This window comes from Petromyzon marinus, chromosome 6 (assembly GCF_048934315.1).
Source record: "Petromyzon marinus isolate PM22_M1 ecotype Great Lakes invasive population chromosome 6, UKy_Petmar_22M1.pri1.0, whole genome shotgun sequence".
In the NCBI taxonomy this organism is placed as follows: Eukaryota; Metazoa; Chordata; class Hyperoartia; order Petromyzontiformes; family Petromyzontidae; genus Petromyzon; species Petromyzon marinus.
In genome coordinates, this window is record NC_133672.1 from 5,763,768 (window position 1) to 5,791,411 (window position 27,644).

General features: G+C 45.5%; 1 protein-coding gene across 13 annotated transcripts in view; it reads right to left on the minus strand.

Annotated features, from left to right (window-relative positions):
- Positions 1–27,644, minus strand: part of LOC116939631 (ryanodine receptor 2-like) — a 332,153-nt gene that overhangs the window by 50,663 nt on the left and 253,846 nt on the right. For 4 of the 13 annotated variants that reach the window (XM_032948287.2, XM_076062947.1, XM_032948282.2 and 1 more), the window contains 15 exons: positions 26,174–26,414; positions 24,981–25,068; positions 23,882–23,974; positions 18,116–18,283; positions 16,262–16,321; positions 12,554–12,801; positions 12,232–12,328; positions 10,998–11,104; positions 7,876–7,927; positions 7,184–7,240; positions 6,576–6,675; positions 5,061–5,140; positions 4,043–4,119; positions 3,348–3,421; positions 90–107 (listed from right to left, as the gene is read on the minus strand). In XM_032948287.2, coding sequence (XP_032804178.2) covers positions 90–107; positions 3,348–3,421; positions 4,043–4,119; positions 5,061–5,140; positions 6,576–6,675; positions 7,184–7,240; positions 7,876–7,927; positions 10,998–11,104; positions 12,232–12,328; positions 12,554–12,801; positions 16,262–16,321; positions 18,116–18,283; positions 23,882–23,974; positions 24,981–25,068; positions 26,174–26,414 — 1,560 coding nt within the window. Of the gene's footprint in view, positions 1–89; positions 108–3,347; positions 3,422–4,042; positions 4,120–5,060; positions 5,141–6,575; positions 6,676–7,183; positions 7,241–7,875; positions 7,928–10,979; positions 11,105–12,231; positions 12,329–12,553; positions 12,802–16,261; positions 16,322–18,115; positions 18,284–21,424; positions 21,449–23,881; positions 23,975–24,980; positions 25,069–26,173; positions 26,415–27,644 lie in introns of all 13 variants that reach the window. The other 9 variants (XM_032948279.2, XM_076062931.1, XM_076062930.1 and 6 more) reach the window with 4 other exon arrangements.

Genomic DNA, 27,644 nt, shown 5'->3' on the forward strand with positions numbered 1-27,644 from the left:
GCACGCACGAACACGCGCGCGAGCTAACAAGCTACACAAAAAGCACACGATGGGCACAAACGCATGGCAGCATGGCAGCATGTAGTTACCCCGTTGATGTCTGGGAACTGGAGCGTGAGGACAGGGGAGAAACAACGAGGAAGGGGGATCAGCCACACGGGTGAGGGGGATCAGCCACACGGGTGGGGGGGATCAGCCACACGGGTGAGGGGGATCAGCCACACGGGTGAGGGGGATCAGCCACACGGGTGAGGGGGATCAGCCACACGGGTGGGGGGGATCAGCCACACACGGAGCAGGTTTGGAGGGGGGCCAGGGTGCCGGGGTTGGGTGGGAGGGGCGGGAGAGGGAAAGACAGAGACGTGAAAATTTGCTTGAAAATTCAAAGTAAATACAGCAGCTGAGTTGAGGTATTGGATTAGTAAAATAATATATGCGAGGAGAAGGGGAGTTCCTCCACAGACGTTGTTGTTAAAAGGGTATGTAGCACGTTGATGGGTGGCATTCATATTTTTTTTGTATTCTCTCATTGTTAAAAAAAAACAAGTTAAAGAAAAAAACACAGCTTTGTTTTAAATTTGGTGCCATATTAGTACGATGGACACAAACGTCACGGCAATGTGAAACATCGACGACACGTAAGAGGTAAGGGAAGGGACAGGGCCGCGATTCACAAGCTAAACATTTAGACACGAGCTGCGGGAAACACGGGCGAGCCGTACGCGCCGCTGCGTCACTTGAGTCGTGATGTCAATCTCTTTTCTTTCGGGCGAAAGAGTGAATCACATTCGTAGACGCTTCAAGTGAATCGCAACCATGGGCTCTCTCGCTGGAAGTGAATGATGAGCAAATTCTGCAGCGCGGGATGGAGCGGCGTAGTGTTCAGCCTCGACCGTCTGTTTGTGTTTGTCTTTGCCTCGGTTAGATTAAATATTCGCAAAAGGTATGTTGCTTCTGTTGATAAATATTCTGAGATTATGACAGCTCTAAAATATTTTGGAGGTTTACTTTATTCGTGTTATACCTCGGATAGATATAGTTTGCAGACAGAAGGATAACGCTGGGAATAAGTTGTTATTTTTGCGTACGTTTTCAAGTTTTAAAAAAAAAACCTCACCTCTCCAGCCAGTCGAAAACACATCCCTCCCCTTAGAAAGCCGACACAATTCTCACTTTGTCTGTCCACCACGAGGTTTAAGAAGACGTCGTCGTGATTTCATTTTTACAAAATTGCCATCTTGCATCCTTTTAAAACACAGATGCTCTAAACGGTGGGCATCCTCGCTGGGTGGCACAGAGGTAGTCAACATTAGCAGCTCACAATCGGGAAGGTAAAGAGTTTAAATCTTGGTTGGGGGTCGGTAAACTCCCCTGTTTGTGATGTCCTCTGATAAAATGGAAAGTCAATTTTTGTTGTCCGATGATAGTATTTGCCCCCATGAAAGGAATCTAGATTTAAATATCATGTCTTTAGAACCACTTTTTGTGTTTAGTTTTTTGTCCTCCCCCCCCCCCGCCCACACCTCTGATTAGCGTGGCTGGCTACGTGCGGTGCGAAAGAAGTTCAACATACATACAAAGTAGACTTCCCACCATCGATTCAGGGATGTACACACTGCAGAACAGCACTTGCTCCCTGCTCATTCTATCTGGAAATCACTTTTACTTTGTCTCATTTATTTAAAAGCGTAACCTTCTAAAAGATGCTCAACAAAGGCTCACTCCTTTTGCATTTAAACCCCTCTAAGAAATAGTTAATATTGTCAGTTTAACATGTAGGCTTTCGCGACCAATATTATTCATTATGAGTTAATATTGTATTCAGGAATTTGTGACTCATAGTTGGAAACAGCATTTCACAATACAGTGCCTTGAAACGGTTCTTTCTTTGATGATTTTTGTTTTCATTTCTAGATATTTGTTCATGAAAAAACCTCGGAAGGTACAACAATAGGACATTTTTATTTAAATGCAACTCCCTCTGAATGGACTTTATTTAAGTGAGGGCCAACTTTCGAAAAGAAGGTGAAGTGGGAAGAGGGTGGGGGGGGGCAAGGGAGAGGGGAGAGCACGTGACAGCACTAAAAATTACAAATTGAATCATAAAAACACAAAATCCTGTCCGCATACATTTAATACGAGCTGATTGTGCATTCAGCTCGTTTGTGCACCCAGATGTTATCGAAAGATTTGATTAGCCGATCGTTTTTTTTTCTTTCCAAACGTTATTATTTCCAAGGCACCGCCAGTGTAAAACTCTCTGTTGTCAACTGAGAAGTCACAATCTTTTGCCTTCGACCGCTGCTGTCCATCAAAGAGCGCAACGATAAATATTATGGAGTCTGAATGACGAGGGAGTATTTGTCAGAGACCCGTAGGCAAACCAAGTGATCTTGTTATTCTAGACCAGTGGCCACCAAAGTCCCCTGAAATATTACTCTTAGCAACTGGTTCTCAACGTCAAGAAATTGATACTTAACATTATCTTACCATCCATTAGCACTCCTGCTAACACTGATATGATTAGGCAACCACGACCTTGACCTTTCTATCTTCATCATTCCTAGCACACGGCAGAATATACATCCATGTCGGGTTACATAATGGCCATGTCTGTCTGTGGTAATGCCCCTGACCGGTTGGAGAAACCTGCCTACTCATTCAAGACATTAATATTCACTCTGCAGCACTTTACCATTCGCCAGTCGTAGCCGGGCTATAACGACATTGGCGACAGCTGCATGAGCGTGTACGTGCGTGCTCCCACGTGTCTGTGTGTAGCCGAGCTTCTTTATGTGTGTATGTATGTGTTTGTGCATTCACTGGTACCAATAGTCAATGAAAATATGGAATTACACGATTACATTCTCAAAGTGCGCCAAGAGCTTCACGTTTTTTCTGTCTGCATATCATCTTGAAGATTTTTTTTTTGCAAGTGGAAACACTTCTGACCTTGGTTTATTTCAAGTATTTTTTATATAAAAGGTCAAAGAAGTAATAAAATAAAACCGAAGTTTATGATCGCACTGGAGAAGCAGGAAGGAACCTAAACTTAAAAGCACAGGGCAACCAATTGACATGCAAACATTTTCACGAATTTAAAACCACTTCACGAATTCTTTATCCGACGAGCGGATTACAACACTTCGGCTTTTCCGTAAAGGTTTACCACTGAACAAATACATATGATAGTGAACAAATGACACAGTTAATAACTAATACACTGATTAAGAACACGCGAGAGAGCCCATTAAAGTATAATACCTTCCACACAAGAGATACATGTGTTAATATTAAGAGACGGTGTGTGTGTATATGTGCATTGCGATGAAAGAGTAAGACCTTACCGGATCCCTCCTCGGTCACCATGCCAAGGCCCTCTGCTTTGTTCTGCCTCTCAAACGCATTCAAGTCCAGCACACTGCACAAAGAGAAAAGGTAAAATGTCAGCATGCAACGAGACAAGCAAAAAGTAATGAGTATGGGACCTTTTTGCCAGTATCAAAATGATGAAAAACAAGAATAGATTTACCCTTTCTGGCAACAAAACAGATGTTAAGATGTTCAAACACCAAATAGATATCTTTTGCAAGGCAACAAGTCTGCATCAACCACACGTACTTGTGGCAAAAAACACGCAAAGAAACATGCTCTGATAAATATATGCGTTGTCTTTGAAACTGATGGCCTACACCAGAGGCAACCTTTTTTATGGCCTTGCCTCACCATTGTTAGGCGACAGAACGCCAAACAGGCGAACATCTTCTTAACACCTGTTTTATTGCCCGAAAGGGTGAAAACTTATTCTTATTTTTCATCAAAGTGTAACGATGTCACAACTGGGTGGCTGTGCTCCCATTCGTTCAGATGCGGCAGGAGAAAGGATGCTGTAACGTAGGTTATACAGGCCAGGGAAAACCAAGACAGTTGGTGGACCTTGATGGGACTATTTTGAAACCAGGTGAACAGTTCCTCCACCTTCAACGAATCCCTTCCCGCCAAGCCCCCCAATGGGAAGCTGTTAACCTGGGTTGTACCTCACCTGCAGGACTGCATGAGGCCTGCGACGCTCTGGAAAAACCCAACGTCCTTCTTCTCCTTCAGGTAGTCCAACATTTTCTGGAAACAAATTTACGTCAAGAGAAAAACACAAGTCTCGGTAAAATAAACACTGCTGAGTGCTTGCCTCGCAGATAGATAGTGGTGAGTTTAAATCCTGGTTGGAGGTTAACTCGGAAAATCACCCCTACAGCAGGGTTGATGAAGTGACTATTATTTTGTGGGATCTCAACAATGAATATTCTGAGATGATGATAGTCCCCTCTGTCGGAATGGGATTATGTGGAATGTTTTTTAACTCTCTCAAGGTCGCTAGTAGAACGCGAGCACTGCCCTATTGCTCGTTAGAGCAAAGGAGACATTTCACTTGGGTCTTCAATTGTGAAGGGATAGCTGTTGGGCAGCAGGGCATTGGGCTAGGAGGTTCAAGCCGATTTAGTGTGAGACCAGGTGAGAACTCAAAAAACCAGGCGATTCTCATTGGCAGGAGTGGCTCGGGCTACCCACAATGACAACAGCCATAACCTAAAAACAGACATAAGGAATTAAAATATAAATTAGAGCAAAAAACAACCAAATGGACAAGGAAAAGAAGAGGCAAAGAAGACTCCACTACAGGACGGCCAACAAAAGAGCACCACCCAGTGATTGTTTGAGCGGGCAAATATTTTGAAGACGCTGATGCCAATAACATCTGGCTTTGCTTCCTTCAACTGACACTGAACCTCAAAAGGTCAACTTATACAGTCTCGTCCGAGTATTTTGTCTCAGGGATACTCTAATATCTAAACAGGATCAATGTAACAACCACGGCCGTTATCCAGGGAAGGCTCAATTAGTTGTTGGATCATTTTGGGATCGTCGAATGACTGTTTGAACATCTCTGTTTCAAGAGCAAGGAAACCAGAGCACCCAGAGAAAACGGAATCACCGTGCAAAGTTTTTTCCTAGCCGAGACCCTGGTTGATATGCATGGGCAGGCCCTGGCCTAGACACCTTACCTGCTGCACCGTGGTGTTGCCTCCGTTGAGTATGGCGATGCCCAGCTTCAGGGTGGCAGTCACCATAGGTCCAGTACTACCTGCAGGAGTCACACACACCTTAGTCACCAGATTCACCAACACCATCGTCATCAGCCACCGGTGGTTGAAGACCTCCACAAGCTGCTGGCATCTCCCACGATGCAGCGATGTAACAATCCACGCAGCACCTGCACACGAGTTGATCCTATCGCTCCATCTTCCCGTTGGATGTTTTCTTGGTCGCATTCCATTCCTTGGCTGCCACTCGATCACTATTCTGCACCATCGGCCATCATCACTTCTCGCGATGTGTCCTGTGCAAGCCCACTTTTTTTCTTGACATATTGAGTTTTGTCTTGAGCCTGCGTAATGTTACCTAATTCATATGCTCCTCTATCTTTCTATGTAATTACAAGAATGCATCCCTCCATGCTTCTTTGTAGTCTTTTTTTACATTCTGATCTGTTAGTGTGGGGGAATTGGTGGTCGTGGGTACTGGTGGGGTGCCAAGTGAGGATATCTGTTGTGCTCGACTGTGGCACCGTAGGGGTGCATCAGAGTTGGTGTGGCTGACCGCACTGCAAAAATAATAGTTGGTGGGGACATGCACACCAGGACCTGTCTGTGCCATCTGCAGTTGAAGCTACAGAGAGTGGCATTGTTTTAAGTCCTCAGCAAAGACACACTCAGCAGAATTTAAACCATTTCTGTTATGATATATTTTCAGTCACTAACATTATTGAAAGATGGATTTATTCCATAGATTACATCCCAGCTGTGTTTTATTGAGTATGAAATCACAAAACTGCAGCACTTGAACAATATTTTTTGTACTGTCGGCACCAGATGTAAATTTCAAAGCAGATGTAATGCACAAATGTTGAGATTTTTTTCCGGTGGTTCTGTGTTGAACACTTGACCCGTGCAGCAGAAAGGTTCCGAGTTCATATTCTAGTCAGGGTGCGACTTAGCCCATCATTTCATTCCTCCCAGGGGAGTATAAAGTGAAAACCACTTTGTGGCGAGTGAATAAGCAGCTGAGCTGACGAGGGACCAGTCAGTCTCTGCCGTAGGAATAAGGAATCTCACCGCTGGCAATGGAGCTGAGCACCGCCCAGTGCTCATTCAAGTGTGGAGACACTGCTTTATAAAGATTCTGGCAGCCTCAAATAAAAGGACTGTTTGTGAATGTCAGTTCAGTTACCCCTATCTACTCATGAGTAACGGGTTCATATGCCATTTTAAGGCTGTTCATCTAGAAACAACATTAAAACTACATTTCTCGCAGGGCGCCACGGTGCAATAGTGCAGTCTCCAACCTTTATTCACTAAATCTCTGGCCTCTCGATCTCAACGCCGTACAGTACGGCCATTTCCCGAAATGTCACCCATTATATAGCGTTTAATCTTTTTGGTAGTGTTATTAAATGAATGTGACTTTTTTATTTATTTGTGCTTGTACGCCACCTCGGGTGCCACTGTGCCAACTCCTACCCTTGCTGGCGCTGATCATTTGCAGCACCATTTCGGCCGCTCCGCGGTCGTGCAGCCGCGCCTGCTGGTACAGCAGCTTCTGCTTCTCCATCTCTTTCTCCTGCGGTCACGGGGAAAACAGGCGGGGCAAAGTGAGGGTGGGCAGATGGACGTACAGCCACTTTGCCAAGCAATGCAGCGGTTGGCTCGTTTGCCACTGCTTCCGTTGGGATGGGATATGGAAAAGAAAAATGTGATTGCCGCAACCGTTACTTCTGCAGATTTACATTGTTTAAACACTGAATCGTTTAAACAATGGAGTGGTTAAACAATGCATTGGTTAATCACCGAATTGTTTAACCACCTCCAAAATGGGTTCCAATAGCGGCAATTAAAATTGTGAATTCCATGCAGCCTGAAGACGAGCGTATTTTCCACTGTGATACAGGTTTCGGCAGAATAAATTCCACAGTCAGCGAAGTAAACAATGAAGGCATGAATGTATGTGTGCATGCTGAACTTCTTTCGCACCGTACTTAGCCAACCGTGCAAATCGGAGGTGCGGGGAATGTAACCTCTCAGCCTCGTTGTAAATGCGGCTCACAGTGAGAAGTGTCAGCGAGACTCACTTCAAACGACTTCACTTCCTCCTCTCCCTCTTCATCCTCCTCCTGCGCATGGCAGCTCTGCAATGGCAAGAGGCAACGTCGCGTGTTTTTAAGCTGAATAAAGATTTGTGTGTGATTGTTCGTGACGTGTAATTTTTTTTTATTTTGTCAGCGTGATTTTACTGCATCGATCTACCATTGTATCAAATAGTGCAACGCTTACATTTTTACGTCATATCGACTTTTGCATGTAATTTATATGCACACAACCCATGGACAATTGCGAGTTTAACGTCACGTATCTATTCATATGTCCGTTCACTCACACCTCTACAATCTGCCGAATAATTACGGTTTCGTGACAGTGGGGTTATAAATGGATACAACGAGGTGGGAGCATGGTGGGAAAAAGCGTTTGATAATATAATTACGAACGCAGAGATATAATTAAATGGTGCTCGCAATTAATTACAAATTGCACAAACACAGTTGGAATTGATCCCAGGTGCGAAGGCAACAGTTTGTTGGGGTTGTCGGCGGCTGACCTTGCCAGGAAGGGGCAGAAAGATTATTGGTGGGGCAGCGGACGAACTGTGAACTTTTTCACAGGCAGGGCCGAGACAAAGTATACTTGTGTGCAGGAAAATGTGTTTTTTATGTATGTATGTAAGCGGATGGGCTCGTATGGTGACAATGGCAGAGGTGGCACCCACCTTGGCCATGATGTCTGCGTAGGCAATGTACAGGAAATCCTCCTCGAGTTTGCTGGAAAGATAAAGCGTGTTCCGGCGTGCACAAATACTGAAGCGGGCACGCAATGGGCTAAAAACAGCATACATTACTCAAACTAAAAACTAAATTAAATATTTTTTTCTTTTACCAGGTAAGGCCCACGGAGCTACGTAGCTCTTTTTCAGAAGGGACCTGACCACAAATGATAGCTCAACGAAGTGGCTTATCACGTGGAAATTTGTCGCAGCCAAATACTCTAAACGCATGTTGATTCTAAACGTGGAGGGAAGGACTGGAGGACCGCGGAGGAAAATCCACACGGCCACAGGGAGAACATGTAAACTCCAAATATATCCAGGCGTCAGGGCTGGGATCGAACCCACGACCTCCTGTATACTAGGCGAGGTAGTTAACATCTCACCATCGTCGCCTCCCAATGTACGAACCACACATACTGAATGTACGAACCACGCTTTTAAACGTCTTAATTGGTCAACAACCATCATTTCCCGGAATCAAAAACGACAGATATTCAAATGTTTAAGTCAATGATACATAAACAAAAAAATATATGCATAAAATAGTAAGAGGGGTGGCGCTGCGTTTAGCATACTGTGCTATAAACCCAGCATGATGAGCTCGATTCCCAGCGATGGCTTGGACCCCCATTACTGGAATGATATGCAGGAGACAAGTCATGCCAAAGTGGGCTGAAAAAATAATTCAGATAGTTTAATTCTTATGAGTAAACCAGTTTAAAAGGTAACTTACAGTGAGGGAAAAACAGTATTTGATCCCCTGAAGATTTTGTACGTTTGCCCACTGACAAAGAAATGATCAGTCTATAATTTTAATGGTAGGTTCATTTGAACAGTGAGAGACAGAATAACAACAAAAAAATCCAGAAAAACGCATGTCAAAAATGTTATAAATTGACTTGCATTTTAATGAGGGAAATAAGTATTTGACCCCTCTGCAAAACATGACTTAGTACTTGGTGGCAAAAACCTTGTTGGCAATCACAGAGGTCAGACGTTTCTTGTAGTTGGCCACCAGGTTTGCACACATCTCAGGAGGGATTTTGTCCCACTCCTCTTTGCAGATCTTCTCCAAGTCATTAAGGTTTCGAGGCTGACGTTTGGCAACTCGAACCTTCAGCTCCCTCCACAGATTTTCTATGCGATTAAGGTCTGGAGACTGGCTAGGCCACTCCAGGTCCTTAATGTGCTTCTTCTTGAGCCACTCCTTTGTTGCCTTGGCCGTGTGTTTTGGGTCATTGTCATGCTGGAATACCCATCCACGACCCATTTTCAATGCCCTGGCTGAGGGAAGGAGGTTCTCACCCAAGACTTGACGGTACATGGCCCCGTCCATCGTCCATTTGATGCGTTGAAGTTGTCCTGTCCCCTTAGCAGAAAGCACCCCCAAAGCATAATGTTTCCACCTCCATGTTTGACGGTGGGGATGATGTTATTGGGGTCATAGGCAGCATTCCTCCTCCTCCAAACACGGCGAGTTGAGTTGATGCCAAAGAGCTCCATTTTGGTCTTATCTGACCACAACACTTTCACCCAGTTGTCCTCTGAATCATTCAGATGTTCATTGGCAAACTTCAGACGGGCATGTATATGTGCTTTCTTGAACACATATCCTGCGCGCGCTGCAGGATTTCAGTCCTTCACGGCGTAGTGTGTTACCAATTGTTTTCTTGGTGACTATGGTCCCAGCTGCCTTGAGATAATTGACAATATCCTCCTGTGTAGTTCTGGGCTGATTCCTCACCGTTCTCATGATCATTGCAACCCCACGAGGTGAGATCTTGCATGGAGCCCCAGGTCGAGGGACATTGACAGTTCTTTTGTGTTTCTTCCATTTGCGAATAATCGCACCAACTGTTGTCACCTTCTCACCAAGCTGCTTGGCAATGGTCTTGTAGCCAATTCCAGCCTTGTGTAGGTCTACAATCTTGTCCCTGACATCCTTGGAGAGCTCTTTGGTCTTGGCCATAGTGGAGAGTTTGGAATCTGATTGATTGATTGCTTTGGTGGACAGGTGTCTTTATACAGGTAACAAGCTGAGATTAGGAGCACTCCCTTTAAGAGTGTGCTCTTAATCTCAGTTCATTACTTGTATAAAAGACACCTGGGAGCCAGAAATCTTTCTGATTGAGAGGGGGTCAAATACTTATTTCCCTCATTAAAATGCAAATCAATTTATAACATTTTTGACATGCGTTTTTCCGTATTTTCTTGTTATTCTGTCTCTCACTGTTCAAATAAACCTACCATTAAAATTATAGACTGATCATTTCTTTGTCAGTGGGCAAACGTACAAAGTCAGCAGGGGATCAAATACTTTTTTCCCTCACTGTATATCATTTCAGTCTAAGTATTATTTACGTCATAAATATTAACAAAAATTGTAATGGTAACTTACAACCACTTTTACTGCTAGATGAAGGAATCCCTATGCTGTGTTGGTTGTGGGGGTTGTTTGTGTATACTTCACAGTACTCTTCAGTGCAAGTTGTTGAATGGGGAGACCCAGAACAAGGCGAGATATAACTTGCGCCATCACTACCACCCGTAACACAAGCTGTCACTGCAACAAAAATACAGCTGCAGGCTGGTGCCTCAAAACAAGCCAAAGCGTCTCTCTGCTCAAGCAATTATCGACTCCAGACGACTTTAGACGAACGGTGGGTTGTGTCCATTCCTGAATGGGATTTGCACTGAAAACCTTCCAATCGTAAGTCTACTCTACCGTTACGTATACTCTCATACATTAATTTAATGTCCTGTTGAGTAGCAGAGTGCAGAATTCGCAACTGGAAGGTTGAAAAATTCAAATCCCGGTCAGGAGTTGACATGTCCCATCTTCGTTCTCAGTTCGATTTACAAGTCAATTGTTCAGCGGGGACAATGAACTGAGTCTTAAGGAATGTGGACGTTCCATCACTTGCTTTGGACGATCAACAGAAATGAGAAATGCCCCGTATTCACTGGAGTGGGGGGGGGAATGCCTTCCAATAGCAGCAGATGAGACTCAAAACCAAAGCACCGCAAATCTCAAATCCAATCGACACCTGTTTCTTCCGCGGCACCTTTTCTCGGTGAGTGCCGTGTGACTGAAGTGCAGGATGAGCTGGTGGAGCGGGTCTCGCCGCTTCCCACCGTCCTCGCTCTCTCCGTCCTCCTCTCCGCCTGAGAGCTGCGCACACGCACACAGCGCGTGCCGCACGAGCGGCGTCGGGCGCCTTGACCACCCGCTCTGGCCCGTCAATCACCCCATTTGTGGCCTCAGATCCACAGGCCAACGTCTCAATCTTAGGAGCATTCTGCAGATAGCCAATGCCTTGAGATTCAGAATCAGAATATGTATTTACACTGGAGGAATCCGCTGAGCCATGAAGCTCTTTTTCACAGATGTCCGGTAGGGGCGGGTCAGAACGTTACAACAAACAATACAGAAACACGATAGGAGTGCAACGTCTAGGAAAGGTAAGCAAATTACAAAAAAGACTAAAACTATATATATAAAATATATATATTTTGCCAGGTCAAGCCCACGGAGCAATCAGCTTCTTTTTGGGAAGCGGCCCGGCCACAAATGACAGCTCGACGAAGTCGCTTGTCATGTGCTTATGTTGAACTTCTTTCACACCATACGTAGCCAACCGTGCTTCTCCTACGTGCGATTATTTGATATTATCCTCTCTGCGCAGTAAACATTTATAAATCAATATTGCAGAAGGGGGCTTTAAGGAAATATGTTGCTTGTCGTCTCGGATGCATTCCATCCCTTGGCAGCCACTCCGTCATTATTCTTGACCATTGGTAATCATCCCTTCAAGCGACGTGTCCTGCCCAAGTCCACTTACTTTTCAGTTCCAATTATGACCAACCATTGATGATATGGCTGGCACTGTGCTCATTTCTACTGGCAGCCCAAGAACCAGTGGTGAAATGTCCCCATTACTATGGCAGGGGCCAGTAATCCATAGAATAAGTCATCAACACATTCGTCAATAACACTGCTTGAAAAGAAAAAAATATATAAACTCTTCCTAGCACGTGATCCGTTCTTCGTAGACCTTTGTTTGTGTGCTGTAAAGAACGGCCATTGCCCGATATGTCAGATTATATTTTTTTTCTTTTAAGGCCGCGTTTATTGACGAACGTGTTGGTAGCATTTTTGTGAATTGTGCTTGTCCACCCCGCTGCCAACGTGGTAGTCGTGAGAACCATTTGTCATGTACCGAGTCTTTGGTTTTATCATGCAACCTCATACAGCTACCGACTTCACAACTCAACTGCCCCCCGCCTGCATCGACTCACAGCCAAATCCTCGATCAGCCGGTCCTCGAAACTGTGCTCTTCCGTCTCAATCCACGTCCGCTGATAGCCGCTGAGGAAGAGGTTGATGGCTCGATGCCTGCGGGAGAGATGATTGGTCTCACAATCATATAATTTACAAACACCAGAGCCCGGAATGTTGGCCATGCTGAACAAATCCAGTATACATTATCCTCCACAGTTCAACAGCTGCAAGGGTTTATATCAACATTGATATTTCCTATTACTCTAAAGGACTGCGCAGCAGTTGGGAGGAGGTTCAAGAAAATATCTTCACGACGGCGGTAGGGAGCCACGGCAGCACCTGGGCAAGTTGTAGAGCGGCGCCATGCGGAAGCAAGCGACGACCGCGCGCCGCCGCTGCTTGGACAGGATCTTGTGCCACACGGCCTTCTTGGACTTGTAGGGCAGCTCCACCTGCTCGAGGTGGTAGAGCACGGAGGAGATCTCGAGCAGGCGCGTCACGCTGCGCTCGGGGTCGCCGTTCTCCTCCCTGCGGTGCGGCAGCTCCTTGTAGAGGCTCATCTGCCAGCGCACCGTCGGGGAGTCGGCCTGGACGGTGCGGGGGGTGGGGTTCGTGAGGGGACAGCACGCACCGCCGCCGAGATGCGAGTCAGCGCGACCGGCACCGCCGACCGCCATCGCCGGTGCGGAGATGGCACGGCGCGCGGCTCCACGAAACCTCCGCGGTGAAAGCTGCGTCCGACGTGATACGAGGTCACGGGAGAAGCCTGTTACGGGCCGGGCTGGAGGAAGACGCATCCCAAAAGAAAATGGCTCTTGCCTATATGCACACAGAGCGCGAGTGTGTCCTGGGCTGTCCAACAGGAGATTTACGTTTTCGTGATTGAGTAAAAAAGCATTTAAAGTTATGGTCATGTCACACCAGTGCAGTGTTACTCATACACGTTTTAGTGTATCACAGCAGCTACTGTATGACAGGCGTGCCTAATTGTGCATGACTTTAAATTATTTTCCCTCATTAACAAGAATTTAAACTTGTTTCAGACAGCACAGGATAATGTTGTGTGTGTAACTACGAGAGCTATTTGTATGTTGTTTTTAGTGATTTTATACTGAAAAGTACCTGAAGGGCAATCGATTGTGAAAGGCACTATATAAGCTTTTAAACCAAAAATCCGTTCGATTTTACTTTGACTTTTTGTGTTAACATCAAACCACACTCAGACTAATAAAGAAATGAGGTTCCTGCACCCATCACATTGCTAAATCCTGATAACTAAAGATGTTTGCAGCATTACAGCCAGTAAAGCACACAAATAATACTGCGAAAAAATACACACTGATCGCACACACGAGGAGAGGCCAAAATCTTGAAAAAAATTCGGTTTTGAAAAGTATTACAGCTGCCCGATAAGCTTACGTATCGTTAAATGTTTTAGGGAGAAATGCACCGTGGTCGTATATCTTGACAGTCCTTTCCCAGTTGTAGAAAGTCCACATTGTGAGGGTGGGGCGAGTCTTCACATAGGATGACGACCAAAATGCCCCCACAGAACAAGTCTCCCTTGCAAAATTAAGTCATAGTCTCACTGGGGTCTTACCTGGTCATAAAAAAATACCAATTTGTCACAAAAATATTCATAAAAATGAAGGTGATGCATTTGCGGTGGTGGAGCAATGAAGAATTGATTTAGCTTTCGAAACATCAGTCTTTCTACATATTTTTCTACATATTTTATTAAGCAATGAACATGGTAATTAATGCATTTGGAGGGTTTATTTTACTTTGTCACAAATGCAAACTTGTGCAGGCTAGTCACAGTATAATGAGCAATAATTTATTAAGCACAAGCTTGACCATACTTTTTTAGTATCATTCAATGTCGTCTTGGTATGATAACTTGACCAGGTGACAGCCATCTGAGACAATTGTTTATTTTGCAAGTGGAAACATAATCTGGCTTGCTAAGCTCTCATACACAAAAAAAACTTTGACCACTTCTCATACCGTACAAACACACGATACTAACGAAAACCATCTCAAGTGAACATAATCTAAAAGCTGGTGACAGAGCGAGCGCGGACACAATTCCACACTCGAGGAGGATCAGAAGCAGCAGCAGCGATGAGGCCCCACGCATCTAGGCACAAGCAGCGACAGGACCCCGCTAACCTAGGCACAGCGGCACGGGGCGCCGGTAGTGGCGCGCGCACTCACGCGCTCGGGCAACGTTCGTCTGGGTGGCTCGTTAACCGGGGTCAACGCTCCGCGCGGCATCGGCAGGGTCTCGTCCCTCTCGGCCCTTTTCACCACCGCCAGGAGGTGCTGCTCCTGGGGCCTAGCCGGCGGTTTCGGAAGCCTCGCCATCACCGTAAACCCCACGGGGGCCGGCTTCCTGAGCGGGCGGGCGGGCTGCCTCGGGCCCCTGCGCGTCAGAGGGGCCCTCACTGGTGACGACGGCGGCAACACCGTGGCATTGTCGGCGAAAGCCCGGATTTGTTTGGTGGCCCGGCACGTGGTCCGTGGCGGCGCTGTGCAGGAAGTGCCAGGTCTTGAGCCATTTGAGCGCTACGCGGAGCTTCTCGGCGAGTCTTTCGAAGTAAAACCCTGTGTACTTTTGGCGAGGTGGGTAGGGGGGGTGGGGCGGCGACGCGAGCGGCGGTTGTGGCAGGAGGCGGGTGGCCAGGCAGGTGGGGACGGCGGCGTGCGCAGCGTGCAGGCGGACGACAAGGCACGCAGCGGACGAAGGGGTTAGGCTGTGAGGTGCGCGTCGGCTGTAGCGAGCCACACGCCGCCAGGGAGCAAAAGACAACGGCCTCCAACACTCACCCCTTTTGAATTCACATTCGGAGAAAGAAGGGTAACGTTGCTTTTTGGCAGATGTAATTTTTGGATAGGTTACATGGAACGGTTATGACGTTTATACAACGGTGCTGAAAGTGCTTGATCTCATTAGAATAGGGAGGGGGGGGGGGAAACATTACACAGTGATAATGACTTTAGTGTTAATATATCTGTTTCACACATCAATTGCGTGATGAAGACCGGTGGTAATGTTCATCAAATTCATATTTTCTCGACCACATCTGATTGCATTACCAATTTTCAAAAAGGGGATATACAGAAGCCAAGCTTATTAAACATGATACGTGGACATTTGGCTCGGTGTCACGCGTACACAGGTGCACACACAGTACATTGTTGTCCTGGTGCGGCCAGTTACCAATAGCGGTTGACTTTCTCTCCCCAAATATAGTACGTTACTTGTGCCCAATTAGTGGGGCCCTAAGTCAAACACAGATGTATATTTCCGATTGGTAGTATTGGTGAAGGAATTGCTTTTTGCGGACTAGGACCCATATCTTATAAAGAGGTTACTTATTCTTGGTTCTTTCGGTAAAGTCACGTAGAAGGGAAACAATAAAATAATAAAAAACTAAAACAATAAAATTCTCACGACGTTTCGACTGCAACACAGGCAATCATCATCAGGTATGAAAAACACAGCAAGAAATTTTTCATGCTTGTGTTGCAGTCGAAACGTCGTGAGAATTTTATTGTTTTATATTTTTATTATTTTATTGTTTCCCTTCTACGTGACTTTACTGAAAGAACCAAGAATATGAATCCCTGCAGTCACGAAAGCTTTAAATCAAAATTTAAGAGGTTCCTTGTCTGCGAGATTCAGCAGTTCATTAAAATGATTGAAGCAAGCCTGACTCTGCTCCTGAGTTTGTTTGTCTTGAATCAACGCAGCTGGAATTACGCACTCCCAGAAGGCTGTGCGGATGATGAGTTGTGTCAAAAATACTTTTTCTTTTCTTGTGGAGACGAGTATATGAGGGAGGCATAGTCTGCTTATTCATTGTTATGTTACCAATCGTATGCTTTGCCAAGTATTGATCCTATTTTCACTTCACCACTCACACAAACCACTCATAGGTGTCTACACGTTTATGTGAACGTGCACTCACGAACACACACACGCACACACACCAGGCACATGTATACAAGCCATCAGCGGGTGATATACTGAGACCGGCTTACTTTTCCTTGAAGGTGCAGATTGTTGCGAATGAAATCGCGAACTTCGTCATCCGTGTCTTTCTAATGGTCAAGGAAAGGAGAGAACAAAGATAACAATTTGATTGTTCAAGTATTTTAGAGAAACGTAGAGGCAATGATTTGACACGAAAGGTAAAAGTTAAAATTGTTCTGGTTTATGAGCAACGTGAGAGATGGCGCTGACTTGGGGAAGCCTTCATCCAGCAGTGGATTTAGCACGGATGATGACTAAGAGCTAACGAAGCAAATATTCTTTTAAAACACTGACGAACTTCACTGTGTAATGAAATTGTAAAGAGGGCATTTTCTGACATGAAACGTATTAGATCCTCATATAACGGTTATTGTATTATAGTATATAGTACTGCATATACAATAACTTATCAATGTAGACTGGACTGCACACCATTTGTTTAACACGTAGGCAACTAGTAAGGGTCACGTGACAACACTTACTAGTTGGGTGTGTCGGTTGGTGGCGAGTTTAAACGACACATTTATATATTTACGCGATCTAACCCAAAAACCTCTATTATGGATGCACACAATCGGTATGCAAGCACATATACTATATTTTGCAAGGTTGACGGAGGACTGTCTTTCATGTTTTATCAACAAATTAAGTCAATCTTGATTTGAAGCTTTCGTGACTGCAGGAATCCATACTCTTTGGTTCTTTCGGTAAAGTCACGTGGGTAGAGATACTAATAATATATCACGACGTTTCGATCGCCTCAGTTGAGGACGACCGCTTGGTGTGGCGATCGGAACATCGTGATCTACGTCGTTATCTATTATTATTATTATTATTTTTCGACGAGACATTACCAAAAGAACCAAAGAGTCAACATCAACACATTAGGCCAGGAACTTGAATCCATATTCTGGTTGACCAAAACAACTGCAGTGTTCACCTTATATATAAACACCCATGTTTGGACATTAGTCTTAAAATTCAGGTTGTTTTTGTGAAAGTGCATGGACGTAATAAAGCAAATGTTTAATATTCCCACATTTCAAGTTAATTTTGTTCAACTCGGTGACAACTCAAGAGACCATCGGAGTCTCATTTGCGAGAGTGGCCTGGGTGACCAAAACGACAAAAGCAATAACATAAAACACAAGTACAACAATGAAGGAATAGAGATCGGATTGAGATGGAAAAAAAAAGACATCTGCTTCCATATTTCTAAATATCGGTTCCTAGAGGGAACAATATTCGTTCTTGGGGAAACAAAGGCGTATTCAGTCCGCTTCACAATGGGACGTTAAAGATCCCTGGACGTAATTCAAGAAGAGTAAGGCCAGTGTCCCTCAGGAAAGGTCTAAATTTATTCAAATACCTGCAAAGTACTCAATTGGGATTTCACATAGCAACATTTGGCTTTTGTCAAGTGCTCTTTAGAGCTGCTTTTTGTGTTTATTTGTTTGTCCATCCCCGCACGTCCGATTAGCACGGTTGGCTACGTATGGTGCGAATTAAGTTCAACACATACATACATATCATGGGACCTTGTCAGTATCAAAGTATGAAAAATCAGAATAGGTTTGACCCCTTCTGGAAACAAAACAGGTGTTAGGATGTTCAAACACCAAATAGAAACCTTTTTGCAAGGAATCAAGTCCGTATTAACCACACGTACTTGTGGTGAACATGCATGCATACATGTAAACATACATGCATACATACATCTCCACCTACTGTCAAACTACTGCGGACGACGTCGGTGAAACGGAGCGCCTTCACAATAACCTTGCGCTTTTAATATTGGAGGGAATACCAAATGTCATCGTCGTCATCATTATTGTGACTGGCACGAGGCGGGAGGGGCTGACCATGGCGAAGCGGTTTTTGGCAAGGGAGATGAGCTCCTGGTCGCCGGGCGCGCAGATGTTGAGTCCGATGGGCAGCATGCGCTTGAGGGCGGCCACGATGAGCGACGTCTGCACCGTGTAGCGCTCGCCGCGCTTCTTCGATTTCTTCCTCTCGCGGTCGCCGCCCGCCTGGCACACGGACCGAGCGGGGAGGGAGGGCGGTGCGCGGGTTGGGGGGAAATTGCACGGGGAAGGGGGGGGGTGTGCCGGGGGGGGGCGCACGGGGAGGGGGGGGGAATTGCATGGGGGGGGGGCACAGCGGGGGGGGGGGGTCACACCGCATGACCGTTAGAAGAGTCACACGCTAGCGATACACGCGGTGTGACTGCACCAACCTCCTCACCGTGTTAGTATTCAAGAGACAGAGCCGGGAGACGTGAACACACAGGTATTGCGCAACACGCCATGGACGGTTATTTGTCCAGGGTGTTAACGCATTCAAAAATTGCGTCTTTATACTGAAGTGAGAGCCGTGGGGAAGGGCCCATGCCTGTTGCGTGGCCCCGATTCCACATTCTCATGGCGGGGGCCATTATCGCCATATTGCGGGTACTAGTTTTAATCATCCAAGAAGGATGATCGGCTGGGTCGATTCTTAGCTCATTAATATTCAGTGCATCTTTCGTCAAGGCGACTTGTGTATCTGCAGACTATCAGTATTTTATTTATTTTCTCTGTTCAATGTCTGTGTCATTTGCCAATTTAGATTTGGACTTATAACATCAACACCCACTTTGTCCATCTCTGCAAACTTTGTCAGGAGATAGTTAATGCCCTCTTCGTGGAAGATTCCGCATGTCGGGATTTCCCAGCGGAAAATTGATGGATTGCTGCAGGAATCGAACCATCTGACTCTGGGGAAATTGGCCGAGTGACACACAGACTTATCGCGATAGGGTTATGCATCTGCCTAACACGGTCTGCGTGCAGCGGAAATTAATGCAACTGTTACTGTTCGTGCGCTCTGCAATATGAGATTAAGTGTTTTCAGATAAACATAAACTACTTTGCATCCCCCCCACGTCCCCCCACGCAGTATTTGCTAAAAATCACAGTTTTGAAGGAAACGTGGTTGTACAGAGATACATGAATACTGAAGAAATTGAATGCATGTTGTGCAGACAGTGAAGGTTTTTCTTTTGCACAAGATCGCGCTTGTTAGTCAGTAGGTTCTCAAAGATTAACGGGTGTTCGACGCTCAATAGATTTCTCCAAACCACTCGATGCAGTAACACGGGGCCTAAGCATGCTTGGAAAATCCATCTCCCTTCGCGGGTATTACAGCACCGTAACCAGAAATCAATGATATATTCCGACACCCCTAATAATCACATTATTCATCATCACCGAAAGCACTGAAAAATCTACACACGCACATACACACAAGTATAGGGTGACGGTTTGAGTAAAACAGGCCAACTAGGTTGAACGCAACAAAATAATAAAGTTTTACGTGAATATGTAAGTACGACGCCAAATGTTATTTTCATGCAGCTGTCACGATATCAGTGTTGTCCCGTCACACCAACTTAGGGTGAGCCACCAAATCTTGATCGAAAACAACAACAACACGGGCACCAGACAGAGTGCAGAATAAGTCAGAAAAAAAGCAAATCCACAATGACCTTGGGTGGTGGCAGTCCGAATGCTACGGGAGCCTACTTTTCCCGGGAAGTTCCGGATGAATTTGTGCACTAGGGGGCGGTGTTGCTGCGGTGTTATGACCAATTAAGCAATTTGCTGTTAACTATCCTTGGTTCTTTCGGTAAAGTCACGTATAAGGGAAACAATAAAATAATAAAATTCGTCAGAATTTTATTGTTTTATATATTTTTTAAATTATTTTATTGTTTCCCTTCTACGTGACTTTACCGAAAGAACCAAGAATATGAATCCCTGCAGTCACGAAAGCTATAAATCAGAATTTGCTGTTAAATGTTCAACATCGAGACGTTTGGCCAACACCAGTTACGTTGTTCGTTTATTTAGCTATAGGAGAAACATTGAAGAACCCCGGAGGAAACCCATGCTGAACAGGGGGAGAAAATAAAACATAAATCTACGGAGAAAAGCACCCGAGTCGGGAATTGGAACCCAGGAACGTCTTGCTATGAGTCACAAGAGTTACCACTGGGTCATCCTGCCACCCACATCTGGACAAAATTCGGTTTGATGTCCACTTTAAGACGAGGTATTTTTGTCTGTATGGCATTAAAATGTTCACCAGTGAATGTCAAAAAAATGTGTTGGGACTTAGATCCACCACCTTAGAATCAAAGTGAACTGGATTCACACACGATTTACAGACAAGTGGACACACACAGTCTTCACAACAACATAACACACGAATCAAGACACATTTCGGCGGCTGAAATATTTAGAGAGGTTTGAAGGAAAACAGCACTTATGAGTTGTGCCGTGACAAGGTCAAGCCTATGATTTATCACCGCAGACCACACACGGTTTTCCAACAGTGATAATGGTGTTAAGTGAACCCTCATACACCCAACCATTCTGGCATCAACCATGCTACATCTCGGGTCCCAATGAAAGTGGACCCAACACCACACCCACTAAGATTTTAGCTCGCTCAATTTGCAAAACAACAAATGTCCCATTTGGCTGCAGTGATTCTGCCTTATTGGAATAAAAATGTGTGTTTAGATGATTGAGTTGATCACTCACTCAATATAAAGCCCTGTGATCTCAAGAGCACACGGTTGTGATGATAATGACAGGTAGACATTTGCATCAAAGTGGCCCAGTCCACACTTTGTGGTTATTAATGAGGAAGACGGAATGAAACTTGTCCAAAGCGTTGCTCTCATCGCCACCGAAAGTGTCTTGGTGATCTTTTGAGAAAACACCGCAGAACAATGGAGTGACTTGTCGCAACTTTTTGCGCCGTCACTTCCTGAGTGCATGATGATATTATGTAAAAGCTATCGCTGGTTAGGCATCGACAAGGCCAGTTCTTTACAGGACTGTTGTTGTCCCCTTAAAAACAACCGGCGGCGGTGGCAAGCGTTATCGACAGAGCAACGGCTCGTTGCTCCGATTTCGACTCTGTAAAAATTCCGTGTGCAAACCGGGCTTTAGACTGCCTCCAACTTTGCATTATCGTAAAAATCCCTGGGGGGGGGGGGTTGAAGCCAGAATGCGGTGATGCGCGCTGTTACGTTACAAACACGTGGAGTTAACGGAGAAGTGAGTCGAGCTCCGGTGAAAACTAGCGTCTGCTCTGAACGCAGCGGCCGGGGTGATGCTGACCTTGGTCCATCTGAAGCCTCCACGCTTAGAGGGGATGCGTTTTTTTGTTTCGTTTAAGCGAATCGCATAAAAACACGAACACAGAAAACAGTAAAAAAGCAAAAAACATCCGTGTTATTATGTGGCATGAAAATGGCATAATAATAATAATAACAGCAGGAGAATACGTGCTGATCGTACAACAAAATTGCACGTGCTTAGGTGATACGAAAAAGGAATCTAATAAAAAAAAGCACCAGTATGGAGGAAACATTTTCCTACATCATTATTGGTGGTTGTATTTAATTTAATTTTCAAACGAGGATATTACATTTTTACGTATGATTACCTGACCAAAGTGATAATATATGGAATCACCAGATCCAAAATCCAATCGTCTTCAAAATTACGTATGCATTTGCCCTCACTTAATACTCGTGGATAATGTCCATTTCTATCCTGCAACAATAATAACAGATTAATGCAAGGAGTTTTGTAAAAGCCACTCCTGTTTGGAGGCCTCTGTCATTGGGGGTTGTTTCACCCTACCCCACCACGCTGGTCAATGTTTTAATCTATCACGTGACTTAACCTGGATTGCACTGCATGCAGTCGCTGGTGACAAGGTTGAGAGCGTCAGCCTCACTCGTCATGAAAACTTTATCTCAGGTAGGAGACCAGGACTCGAACCCCCGGAGGTCCCGGACACATGCAAAGCACTGGCCTCCAAGAGCCACCAGACTCAACAGAAGTTGAATTCTACAGCCAGTTCCACACCTCATTTAACACGGCAGGTCACCTGCGGGCAATACATTTTTTAAATAAATCAACTTGTCCTTGGCATTCCCAGCGAAATGCTTGATAAATTAGCAGCCACGACCATGTCTTGTAAATCATTGCTAATGTGCATATCAGAAATGCTACGAGTTTGAAAATGCATTGTGATATCGATTACATTTGTATATAACGGTTACCGTATTTATTTGATCCGCGACTATTTTTCGTATTTGTCTTTGTAAACATTGTTCGTGTGCCCGAAAATGACTTTACTATTTAATCTATCGCGATTACTTTACTTCACAAAATAACAATAAAACGTGCACATTTTGATCGAGCTCCCCCATGCACTCTACGCATGTTGGTGCGGAGCAACGACGCACAGTTCATAAGCCCAACGGGGGCACACGCGCACTGGGCCTGTTCCAACCGTGTTATGGTTATAATGGTAATAATGTCCTGGACACATCACCGAGAACAATGGAACATCGATTCGCGGGGGGGGGGGGGGGGGGGGGCGTCGCACCGAGCGGTTGCCTAAAATGACCTCTCAAGTCTTCGTCGCCCTTACAAGGTGGATCACTCGGACAGCGGCAGAACGTGAAGCACAAACTGTGCACGGTGCGTCTCGGGTGAACGGCTTTAACGCTGCAAGCGTGAGGCTCTGCGCGAGTCATGTGAGACTCGCGCAGGAAGACCGCGTTTCTGTCGGCGCAGGAAGGGTGCATTGAGGGAGCAGTATCGACGGGTCATGAGTAAGACATTTCATTTCATGATTGTCATCCTCATGGACCACAGTGTGTTAACCGTAGCCGTAAGCTCACGGGGTGTTCAGTGGCCGTGTACAACTTGTTGCCTGTACATGTTTACGTAACCGGCATTATTAAAGTACAGTAAAACCTCGGATTGCGAGCATAATTCGTTCCGGAAACGTGTTTATAATCCAAAGCACTCGTATATCAAAGCACTCGTTGTATATCAGTTGTGATCACGTGATGCTCGGCAGACAAAGCTTATACGTACTACTCGTATTGCAAGACCTCGCTCGTTTATCAAATTAATATTATTTACAAATTTTGCTCGTCTTGCAAAACACTCGCAGACCAAGTTACTCGCAATCCAAGGTTTTACTGTAATAATCATTTCAATAACTGTGTGAAGTCAGAAGGATGCTCTTGTACATACTCTGCTGGAGACACACCATGAAATCTTATAACCACGTGATTACATTGTTCAGTGGCAGCAATAAAATAGAAACTAGTTTTGATCCGTAGATTTGAGTCCTTTGTCAATCCATGACTGGATTAAGGCCTCCTTACGCTGTCGGTCATGGGGATTATTTGACCATACTTCACCATGCTAGTCAGTGCAAGCTTGTCGAATTGGTACCCGGGATCAGTTCAGACACAACTCACAACCGATATTAGCTTCGAATTGGAATTTAACTCAGGTCGGTGGATTCGAAGTGCAGGGCGCCAAGCACTTTGACTTCTTCCCATCCCTAATGCATCCTTTAAATTCAGATCTCTCCAGGAGCAAAGCTCAAAGCTATTTATCCAAAACAACGATGCCATGCATTGCAACGGATAAAACCCGATCCCTGGACTGAGGCACATAAATAAACGAGGTGCCTTTGTCACGTGAAGAAAATCAATGAGGTCAATGAGTGGTTATATTTTGCATTGGCAGGCACCTGCTCACCTTTGACATTTTGCTCATGGTGTCAGAGATGAGGAAGGACATGTTGTTGATTTCATTGGAAACCACAAAGTTCTGCTCCTCCCGTTTGAAGTTCTGCAAAGACAGAAGCGTTTATACATGATTACATCTTGACGCCGAACATCTCGTAGTTTAAATTTTGATTTAAAGCTTTCGTGACTGCAGTAATTCATATTCTTAGCTCTTTCGGTAAAGTCACGTTGAAGGGAAACAATAAAATATATAAAACAATAAAAATTCTCACGACGTTTCGATTTTATTGTTTTATATATTTTTATTATTTTATTGTTTCCCTTCAACGTGACTTTACCGAAAGAGCTAAGAATATCTCGTAGTTTATCTCTGTTCCTTCAAATGTAGCTCACGCGACCGCACGAGGAGACACGTATGAAGATGAACCATGAATCCAGCGCGACTTGTGTTTTTTCCCCTTAAAAGTCACTTGTAATAAATGAATGTCTAATTTCGTTGGGAAACTTAAAAAAAGAGGATCAAATATGATGGAAACATGGCAAGCGCAAATATTGAATGTATGAATGATGAATGACAATGTCTTAACTTTCTCATACAAAAGCCCATTAAACTTGCTGAACATCACCTTCCTAATTGATCAAAAAGATAAATGCAGCATTCACAATCGTTTATTTTTGCGAGACATTCATTAGAAGAATCTCTGTGGACTCAAGAGGCATTCACCTCATTTGCTGGCCATGACCCAAGGGTTGCGATTCCACAGCTATACGACAGGGGTCAGTGTATCTACAGCACGACTCCTGGTGACATCACAACTACAACACATTTGGAGAGAGGGTCCCAAAATGAAACTGCATCTCAAAAAACGTGGTCCTCGTTTTATTGAGCCCCGGTAGAGATGGGGATGTGCTGATCCCCGAGCAGAATTTGAAGCTCATAACGCTTAACGCTCTGCTTGAGAATTTCGTGCCGATGCGGCCGCGCACACTTGAGGGGGGGAAAAGAACTAGTAATGAAATTGGGTAATGAAGAGTACAAAAGCAAGAATGATGCATTTGCAACGCGGCGTGAATCCGCCGAGCGTGGAGGCGGGGCAACGGCCACTCACGGGCGACTTGGCCCACATCACGAACACGTCGGCCACCATGAAGAACAGCTGCTCCGCATCCGCATTGGGCTCCATCAGCCACTTGGCCCTGCAGGACAGAGCGTACGCAACTCACAGGGGCGTTGACGTAGCGACTAAGCGGATTTCAGGCCCAAAGCAGACTCGAGAGTCGGAAGTCTCTGAGGATTAAGAGGATGGATGGTCGGCTGGTTCAGGGGGGGACTCCTTATGATCAATTCAGAGCACAATAGGAGCTGGCACCAGTGACATCCTGGGTTCAATCAAAGTCCCAGCCAGGCATCATTAAATCAGGTGCTCAAGCGCAATGAGCTTTTGGATTCAAGCGATTATTGCGTGAAAAGAAATAAACGATATCAAGTTTGGTTTTCACTACATTCGGCATATTTCAGCTCTCAGGACCAAACGTGCTGGAATGATTGCCACACGGCAATCCTATGTGGAGTACATGGAAGCGACCTGAAATGTATTTCCGTGAGAATGTCTTCCAGGGGTTGTGTTCTTACATGAACGGACGCAACAACGCTCACTGTGAGAGTTCCGTATGGAAACGTCTTTGTCCCGTGACACGATACAAATAGCAACGTGACAAATATAACTGGGAAAAAATATTTGAAGGGAGATGAAAACATTTATTTCACTCCATTATAAAAAAAACGTTGCTTCAAAATTGTATCTTAACACTCACAGTTATTATTATGTTTATCCAGTGCAATGACTTTATCAAGGCACTTAGGAAAAAAAAATCTGGCCTGTTAATGTAGGAGCATGTGGATTATGCTGAGAATCTCTAGGCGTGACATGGCAGCAAACCTGAAAGTTTAGAATAGATCATGGTAGGAAAACAATACAGAGCGAATGTTCTATTGAGGGAAGCACAGAGAGAATGCTGTGATGATTGGGTGGGGCATGTGCGCAGGATTTACGAGCGCTAGTTACCGACACAGGAATTGAGAGTGGCATCCGGGCGTTGGCAGCCATGGGGGAGGCCTAACGCATTGTGACTGGGGTGAGACTAAAAGCAGATTTTTTTAGGTCAAGTGTCGACCACACAACAGCTGTGGCATCGGGCAAAACAAAGTGGAGAAGTAAGGTGTCGCGGCAGTGACGGCAATGGCCATAAACACTTCATGACCTCCGGGCCATCACTGGGCACCACACAGCACCCGCCATACCTCCCGCAGTCCACGAAGCGTACGAGCAGCGGGTAGAAGGCGTAGAGGTCTCGCGCCAGGATGGCGAACTCGTCCAGCACGAGCAGCTCGTCCTCGGACATGTCGCCCTTGGCCTCGGCGCGCACCCGATCTTCCTCCGCCACCACCTTGCCCGTCTTGCGTTTCAGCTTCTCCATCGTGGGCAGGAAGTGGCTCCTCAGCAGCTCCGGCTTCGCCTTGCCAATGATGGGCTGGGCGAAGACTGCAGCCGTGACAGCAACGCAGACGGTAGGGAGGGTCACAAAGAGACTGTAGGCAATCTAATCTAGATTTGAAGTTTTCGTGACTGCGGGGGGAGGGGGGGGAGCCATGGAGGAGAGATAGAGATGGGGGGGGGGGTGTGGGGTAGGGGAAGGGGAGCGCTGCTGGAGGGATTAGGAGCAAGGCAAAATGCCTATATAGCCTCTTGCCCACTTCAGCATTGGTTTCTTGCTGTGGTTGTCCCACCTGATGACGGACGCTTGTGTTGCGCCCGAAACGTCATGATTTAATTTATATAATTTTATACCCACGTGACTTTACCGAAAGAACCAAAGAGTATAGACTATAGGCAGCTCGAGATGTGCGAGTTAACAGATGTGTGCACGTGTGTGTGAGTGTGTGCGCACGTGTGTGTGAGTGTGTGTGTGAGTGTGTGTGCGAGTTAACGGACGTGTGCATGTATGCACGTGTGTGTGACTGTGCCACAGTGTAGCGGCTAGCGCACTGCACTACGAACCCAGCGACCCGAGATTGATTCCCGCTCATGGCCACCGCCAGTGAAGATTATCTGAACTGGTGCGGGGGTGGCCCAAGGTAGATTCGGCCTTACGTGGTTGCTGGCCGCACCAACCCCTCAAGTGCCATGTTGGCTTTCATAGGTGCTCACAAACAGCACTTGCATGTGTTTTTAGATTCTCCCAAAGGGAGATTCCCATGTGTGAGGCCAGGGATCCAAGATACATGTTCTATATGCTGATCTCCTTCGTCCACACAGCATCCAGAGAAGTACGGTGCAGTCATGCTGTGCCGAAGTTCAAATCGCTGGCACACGTGCTCTTTCTAAGATAGTAAAAGATGCTGAAAAACAAAAGGGAAAATGTTTCCACATGGACGTACAGAAAGCGATTACTGAGAGACCCACCGAGCAAGAGAGCCAATGGCATGTAAAAGATAAGACATGAGCACGTGAGTACCATTACTGCTACGTAACCACATTATTTTTTTTTCAATAAAATAGCTACCGGTATTTGTGAAAAATGTGGATTGCTGCAAGTTGCCCAAGTCACACCAGACCACGTTTAGGGATTCTCTTAAGATTCAGTGTAAACGCGCCAAAGGGCTCCGACAGCCAAACTAAAAGCGACGTATTTAAGATCCCAGGAACCGGCGGCGGGAGAAACGTCCTTAGAGCCACTCAGCCCGGCTCCCTTGTCGGACGGCGTGGCGCAAC